The 8,280-nt window shown below is 44.9% G+C and overlaps 1 protein-coding gene across 1 annotated transcript in view; it reads left to right on the forward strand.

Moving 5' to 3' along the window:
- The window catches only part of LOC134001234 (transcription factor IIIB 90 kDa subunit-like), a 153,935-nt gene that overhangs the window by 22,644 nt on the left and 123,011 nt on the right, over nt 1-8,280 (forward strand). The window contains exon 5 of the mRNA XM_062440802.1: nt 7,714-7,745. Within this exon, the coding sequence (XP_062296786.1) occupies nt 7,714-7,745 (32 nt within the window). The remainder of the gene's footprint in view (nt 1-7,713; nt 7,746-8,280) is intronic.

The following is an 8,280-nucleotide window of genomic DNA, read 5'->3' on the forward strand; positions in this document are numbered from 1 at the left end:
CCTTCCTTCCTTCCTTCCTTCCTTCCTTCCTTCCTTCCTTCCTTCCTTCCTTCCTTCCTTCTTTCCTCCCTCCCTCCCTCCTTACTCCCTTCCTTCCTTCCTCCCTTCCTTCCTTCCTTCTTTCTTTCCTTGACTCGAGGACAACAGGAGGGTTGAGGAAGTTCCGGGTAAAATTTAGGAGGCGGGACCTTCACAGGAACTTCCTCTCATCCGTTGTGTCTCCATTGCAGAGCAGGACGTTGATAGGCCCCACTGGACTCTAGAGGTGATGTAATCATTCTGCAACAGTTTATAGGTGCTTATTTTTACGCTTTCTGTTGCCGTCACATCCTGCTTTGAGTAAACTCACTCAGCACAGAGTCAACCTCAAGCTCCACCCAGGAATGTTTCAGGAGCACAGAGTTCCTACCCCGAGGCAGGACTTGTTCTGCCCCTGTAAAAGTGGCAGGAGGTTGCCCTTCAGGGTTGGTTCCTGCTAAGGAGACACGCGCCAACGCTCACTGCCTCGTAAAATTACCACAACGTTACTGCAGTGGAAACAACAAGTAGTTTGTGGGTTTGAATCCACTGACAGGTCGGATAGATGGAAACTCTGCATCCTGAGAGTTTAACACGATGGAAACTACTTCTCTAACTCATCCTGAAAATAACTATGTTTTTACATGCTGAGCTGCTACTTTATAAAAAACCTGTGATTACTGAGAGTGAGAACTGAGCAGAAAACAGCTTGGGACCCTTCGGCAGGTGTTGATAGGGGAAGCTGTAAGAGGGTGAAAAGTTAGGCCTATTCTAAGGGCCTGTGACTGACAGGGGCCCTAACATCTAACACCTATCATCATTAATGTACAGTACTGTGCAAAAGTCTTAGGCTACCACCATCATTCAAACAGAAAATACAGGACATATGTACACACATTTCTAAAGTGTAAAGGGACGTCACAGTAAATGCCTCTAAATACCAACTTTAGCTTATAGAAGCTGTTTTCTTTTCTGTTTTTTGTTTGTTTTTTTAACATTTCTTGTATTTTCTGGTTGTATTCTAATAAAGAGACTTATAAATAATTATATATGGTCATTATAACAACACATAAACAACACATCTAATGGTGACCTAAGACTTTTGCACAGTCCTGTATATATTAATAGAATATTTCATTTGAACTAACCCTTTATTTATATGCAGAATGTTTCCTGACTGTTCCTTCTTTCCTTCCTTCCTCCCTCTTTCTTTAATTTTTCCTTCGTTCTTCCCCTTCCTTCCCTCTTTCTTTGCTCCCTTCTCCTTCCATACTTCTTTCCTAACTTCCTTCCTTCCTTGCTTCCTTCCTTCCTTCCTTCTCTCCTTACTTCTTCCCTCTTTTCCTCCCTCCCTCCCTCTTCCTTTCCTCCTTTCCTTCCTCCCTCCCTCCCTCCCTTCTTACTCCTTTCCTTCCTTCCTTCCTTCCGTCCTTCCTCTTCCTTCCATCATTCATTCCTCCCTCCCTCCCTCTTCCTTTCCTCCTTTCCTTCCTTCCTTCCTTCCGTCCTTCCTCTTCCTTCCATCATTCATTCCTTCCTCTCTTCCTCTACACAGTGTTATACTATCACAGCTCAGTGTCAGTAGATATTATACAGTTAGTATTGGACTATAAGAGAGCTGCAAGCCTTCACAGGTAGATGTGTGGTTACAGTAATTACACCTGTGTGTGTGTGCAGGTTGGGGCCCGATGTGATTTCTGTTTAATGGGGCCCAAAATCCCCGGCAGCACCCCTGGGTGTTGATGCTCAGAAAGTCAAACCGCGCTCCCTTCTTTAAACACCTAAAGCACCCAGAGGAGTACAACTAACAAGTTAGTGAGCATGTGGACTGTGTGTTCCTGTCTGCTTAAATGTTCTGATCTGATCAAAGAACAGCATCCATAATTGAACAGATCTGTTTCCTGCAGATCTGTTTTTAATCGTACACTTAGCACCCGAGTAAAAGTTCACTGCTAGTTGAGACGAACTTGTTAACTTTGCATATCTGCATCTTTTAAACCGACGGCAGGGACGGCACATCAAAGAGCTCAGGTTACTTTTTGATGTGAGCCAGCGGAGGCCGACCAGCTACCGCCTTTCTTAATGTTTTATGATCCGCTAAAGGCCAGCTATTGAAGTTGAGAGTGATGTCACCGTCGGGATAATGGGACTTTTTTTTCCATCTTTATTTCATAAGCAGGGGGGGGCGGCTACGGCTCCCTCCTCCTCCCCCCCCCGGTGTTTGGTGCTCAGTTTACTCCTGACTCACTTGTGTTTAGAGGACGCTCGGATGATTGTGTTATGTAACAGCGGAGCGGGTTTAGGTTTACCTAGTGAAAGAAGGGCGAGGAGTGTTCCTGCTCTATTGTTTACCAGCCTTTTGTTCTGTGTGTGTGTGTGTGTGTGTGTGTGTGTGTGTGTGTGTGTGTGTGTGTGTGTGTGTGTGTGTGTGTGTGTGTGTGTGTGTGTGTGTGTGTGTGTGTGTGTGTGTGTGTGTGTGTGTGTGTGTGTGTGTGTGTGTGTGTGTGTGTGTGTGTGTGTGTGTGTGTGTGTGTGTGTGTGTGTGTTTTGGAAGAGTGAGGCCCGAGGTTAAAAATAGCTCCGCTCCTCACTTCCCTTTTTCCACAGCTGGGTGAGTCTGTGTAGTGTTGACGCAGGGAGAAGAAGAAGAAGAAGTGAAAGAATGATGAAAAAAAGAAAAAGGAAACATTCGTGGAATCTGGAGTTTAATTTAACGAGGACGAACCACAATGTCTGGATTTCGTGTCGATGTTCAGACTGCTGACAGATGGTCCGACACTGTTTCCTTCTGTTTGCCTCTTTGTCTTCCTTCCTGTATTCATTTCCTTTCCCCTACTTATTTTCTTTCTTTTAGACATGGGGAAACAAATCCAAAACTTTTTAACGATTATTATCAATTAATCTGTCCCGACTACTTGATTAGTTGTTATGGAAACTGTGAAGTGACATCATCACTCAAAGATATTAAATTTATCATCATAGAAGACAAAATAAACCAGAAAATATTCACTTTTCAGAAGCTGGAAAAATGTTTAATGATTAATTGATAATGAAAATAGTTTCAGATTCATTTAATCCAGGGGTGTCACTCATTTTAGTTTAACCCTTGTGTCGTCCTCCCAGGTCAAATTGACCCCGTCTCTTTTGACTGTTCCTTCTTTCCTCCCTCTTTCTTTAATTGTTCCTTCGTTCTTCCCCTCCGTCCCTCTTTCTTTGCTCCCTCCTCTTTCCATACTTCTGTCCTCACTTCCTTCCTTCCTTGCTTCCTTCCTCCCTTCCTTCTCTCCTTCCTTCTTGCCTCTTTTCCTCTCTCCCTCCCTCTTTCTTTGCTCCCTCCTCCTTCCATACTTCTTTCCTCACTTCCTTCCTTGCTTCCTTCCTCCCTTCCTTCTCTCCTTCCTTCTTGCCTCTTTTCCTCCCTCCCTCGCTCCTTACTCCTTTCCTTCCTTCCTTCCTTCCTTCCTTCCTTCCTTCCTTCCTTCCTTCCTTCCTTCCTTCTGTCCTTCCTCTTCCTTCCCTCATTCATTCCTTCCTCTCTTCCTCCTTTCTTCCCTCCCTCCGTCCTTACTCCTTTCCTTCCTTCCTTCCTTCCTTCCTTCCTTCCTTCCTTCCTTCCTTCCTTCCTCCCTTCCTCCTTTCATTCTTCCCTTCCTTCTCTCCTTACTTCCTTTCTCCTTTCCTCATTCCTTCCTTCTTTCCTTCCTCCTTCCTTACTCCTTGTCTTCCTTCCTTTCTTCCTCCCTTTCTTCCTTCCTTCCTCCTTTCCTCCCTTCCTCCCTCCCTCCCTCCTTACTAATGTCCTTCCTCATCCCTTCCTCCTGTCCTTCCTTGACCTGAGGACAACAGGAGGGTTAAGAGCCCCAATTTGATCTCAAGTGGACTGCACCAGTAAAACATTACATAATAACCTATAATAATATATACTATATTATAACTTTACTGAAATAAGTCATATATTTACACAACAGTTGAACAGCTTTGAGATGTCTCGAGAAAAAATAGCAATTTCAACAACCTCCGCCTTCACAAGTGCATCAGTATGAGGTGTTAAATCCTGAGCAGCTGCCAGTTTCAGTCTCATTAAAGTGTTTGTTTGTGAATCTGCAACAGTTTAGATTTAATTATCATCATAGAAAAAGCTTGTTCACAATAAATAAGTCAATTCAAACATGCACAGATGTTTTATTTGCAGTCTGGTCAATCTGGGGTTACCCTGCTAAGAGATGCTGATAAAATGTGTCCAAGCACACTGAGGAAAATCTGTTTTTTAAATCTGAATCTTGTTGCAAGTTAATTATCTTAAATTGGAGGATCAGAAGTAGGGCTGGGTATCGTTAAAGAAATAATAATACCAGCAGTATCCTTAAAGTGATCTGATACCAGCCGAGTCCTTCATTAGATTCCCATTAACACATGTAGGTCTCTGTCTTGTATCGTCCTCCTTTCCTCCTTCTTTCCTTCCTTCCTTCTTCCTTCCTTCCTCCCTTCCCTCCTTCCTTCCTTCCTTCCTCCCTCCTTTCCTTCCTTCTTCCTTCCTCCCTTCCCTCCTTCCTTCCGTCCTTCCTTCCTCCTTTCCTTCCTTCTCCCTCCTTTCCTTCCTTCTTCCTTCCTCCCTTCCTCATTTCCTCCCTCCCTTCCTTCCTTCATTCCTTCCTCCCTCCTTCCTTCCTTCCTTCTTCCTTCCTTCCTCCCTTCCCTCCTTCCTTCCTTCCTTCCTTCCTCCCTCCTTTCCTTCCTTCTTCCTTCCTCCCTTCCCTCCTTCCTTCCGTCCTTCCTTCCTCCTTCCTTCCTTCTTCCTCCCTCCCTCCCTCCTTTCCTTCCTTCTTCCTTCCTCCCTTCCTCATTTCCTTCCTTCTTCCTTTCCTTCCTTCTTCCTTTCCTTCCTTCTTCCTTCCTTTTTCCTTCCTCCCTCCCTCCCTTCCTCCTTTCCTTACTTCTCCCTCACTCCCTCCCTCCCTCCCTCCCTCCCTCCCTCCCTCCCTCCCTCCCTCCCTCCCTCCCTCCCTCCCTTCCTTATTCCTCCCTTCTTTCCGTCCTTATTCCTCCCTTCCTTCCTTTCCTTCCTTCTTCCTCCCTTCCTTCCATGACTCGAGGACAACAGGAGGGTTAAAGTGATCTGATACCAGCTGAGTCCTTAATTAGATTCCCATTAACACATGTAGGTCTCTGTCTTGTATCCATAGTAACAGGCGTGTAGTGCAGACACACTTTAGAGACTTTAGAGTGTTTAGGAGGCATCGTTGCTGCTGAACTGCTAAGCTAACTGCTAACTCAAATTCACCATGACTTCACCACCACAGACGGGTTGTAGCTGCTGTGGCAGTGGACCAATCACATGCCGCGTTAAAGAGAAGAAAGCTTGTGTTGATTGGCTGTGAGCGAGTATGTACAAATAGTCATATTTTCTAGCTCTGGTGCAAAACGGATCGATTGCAGGTATCGATTGACGGGAGATGTTTCAATGCTACTTGGTATCGATTTATTTCGGTTGCTACCTTAAAGCTGCAGTCGGTAACTTTGAGGAGAGAGAGGACTTAGCATCAAATTTGAAGAAGTACAACTTTCAGATCCCTCCCCCTCCCCTCCCTCTCCCTCTCCACTGCACTCCTGCCCTGCCTCCAAAGTCCCTCCCCCAGAGGAGGCTGACGTATGCTGTTGTTGGTAACGGAGGTATCGGTAGTTTTGTCCTCGCTGATTGTTGTTGCTGCGCCATTACTTTCTCTACGCTCCTGAAGCCGCTCTCCCGAGCTGAGGAGGAAGGGGGAGGGCCTGTGTGCGCGAGCAGTGATTGACAGCTGTCAGACGCTCCATCAGACACCATCCTGGCTCTGATTGGTTCTTTTTGTCGGTCGCGGTGGATTCTGGCAATTTGCAGTAGGAGCAGTAGATGGGGCTAAATGAGCCTAGATTACTAGATTAATGTAATGCTGTCTTTAACAAATATGACACAAAGTTACTTTTATAAGACTTACCAACTGCAGCTTTAAAGGCCCTAAATAGAAACCTTGACTATGGAGAGTGAAAATAAGTACTTTTCTGTAATTTTCACACTTTTTAAAGTTATCCAGTGGGCCGGATTAGACCACATGTTTGACACCCTTTATTTAATTGATTAAACTCTAAAACAATTAAAACAAAAAGAGTGACTATGACAGATGCAGATACTTTGGTCTAGTCTAAATATCCTCTTTATTTAAACCTGAGTCACCCTGAAGTGACCCCCCCCCCCCCCCCCCCCTCCCCCCCTCCCACCCTCATTGTATTTCCTCTGTGGCCCCAGATGTGTTGAAGGACCCTCTATTGTTTATGTTCCTGATTAAGGGAGTCGTCGTCTGTAATCTCCAGACGGCTTGTGCTCGGATTATCTTTTTTCCATTTTCATCTGCGCTGCCGCCGCCGTTAATTCCTCTGTTGAGGCTTTTTCAGCTGAAACGTCGCTCTAATCCACCCCCGGCAGCCTGGAGACAGGTGCACCTGTCGCCACGGAGAGAGAGAGAGAGAGGCCCCCGTCGCCATGGAGACCGGCGTGTCCACGGCAGGCTCTGGTTCTTTGGGGAGGATGTTGATGTCCAGAGGCTGATGAGGAGGCAGGCGTGTGTGTGTGTGTGTTTTTTGGTGAGGTCACAGCGAGGGCGGCGGGCCGGTCCGTCAGTATATTTAGAGAGGCGTCTGGTCAGAGGTGACGCTGCAGTGTCACGTTAGATTTACTGAAGCAGCTGCCCGAGCTTAACGTGATCATCTTGTTTTTTACTCCATTGTCCACTGTGCAGGTTTAAAGTCATAAATACACTGAAAACATTTGGTTTATATTTAATAGTTTTTAAGTGAGATCAGTGGATGCACATTTAAACTAAGTAATGCATCCTCAATCTAGAATTTAACTATTTCTCTTTACAAAAAATTAGACTCATGTATATGTGTTTTTTCCTTTTGTTCTGCCTAGAATGGTTTGGAGGGAAAGAAGAGTACTGCAGGTCCGACGGGAAGAGTTAAAGGGCCTTTTCAGACCTATAGTTGGATTGTTTGGTCCAATGTAGCCTGCAGACTTTGGAACAGTTCGGTTTTCAATACGCATATTTCTGTATTTCTTACTCCTCATATGTCACTTTGGTGTTTATCTTCCAGACCTTTAGATAAAAGCACCACATTCGAGTTTCACAACGGAACAACAGCTTCGTGGGTTGATCTCGGCTCTGTTCTTCATGTATTACATTGTTTGCATTTGTCATTTTTGGCAAATGATACAGTTTGAAAACGAGGTGCAGCTGGAAAATAATCTGATGATGTACCGGAGGCATTGCACTTCAGGAAGAAATATAAATTAAATAAGAAAGTTATCCACAATGCAGTACCCCCCCCCCCCCCCCATTATACCCATAATTCATTACAACTAGAGTGTTTTGAACCTATTTGTTTCAGGTTGCTTCTCACCACCGGAACCGCACCAAAGTCCAGTAGATGGAGACCGATTCATTTTAGTTATGTAATTTCTAGTATGAAAGGTGTTTATTATAATGTCGCTCTGTAACTGACGAGCTTCAAGTTTTATGTTTCCTGACATATTTAGTTTCAGTCCTCTTGAGGTCACTTCCTTCCTTCCATTTGTCTCTTTAACTGGGTAAAAACTAAACTACTGTTACTGTTTCTTTTCTTTTCCCATGTTGAATATTTGTCGCCTTAACCAGTTCCCCTCAGACATGCTGCTGGATCTCAGTGATCTCCTGCAGGTAAGTGTCCAAAAACTACAAATATAATAAAACATTCACTTCATTAAATCCATTAAATGAGGCTATAAAACCACTGAGGGGAAACTCCACACTTTCAACTTTAAAGTTAACTTTTTTTCTCTTTAGCTTTGATGTGTTGTAATGCCCCCCCCCCCCCCCATCCCCCCTCCCTGTTATAGCAGCCACTTAAATCCTCTTTATACCTCTCACCACGACTCCCATGATGCATCTCTGCCTCTAACCACTTGGTCCTGCAGTCATCTTGCATTCAGGACTTTCACCCATGTAATTAAACCTGAGTCGTGTGTGTGTGTGTGTGTGTGTGTGTGTGTGTGTGTGTGTGTGTGTGTGTGTGTGTGTGTGTGTGTGTGTGTGTGTGTGTGTGTGTTGTGTGTGTGTGTGTGTGTGTGTGTGTGTGTGTGTGTGTGTGTGTGTGTGTGTGTGTGTGTGTGTGTGTGTGTGTGTGTGTGTGTGTGTGTGTGTGTGTGTGTGTGTGTGTGTGTGTGTGTGTGTGAATTTAGAAACCCCTTTCCAT

This window comes from Scomber scombrus, chromosome 19 (genome assembly GCF_963691925.1).
Source record: "Scomber scombrus chromosome 19, fScoSco1.1, whole genome shotgun sequence".
NCBI lineage: Eukaryota > Metazoa > Chordata > Actinopteri > Scombriformes > Scombridae > Scomber > Scomber scombrus.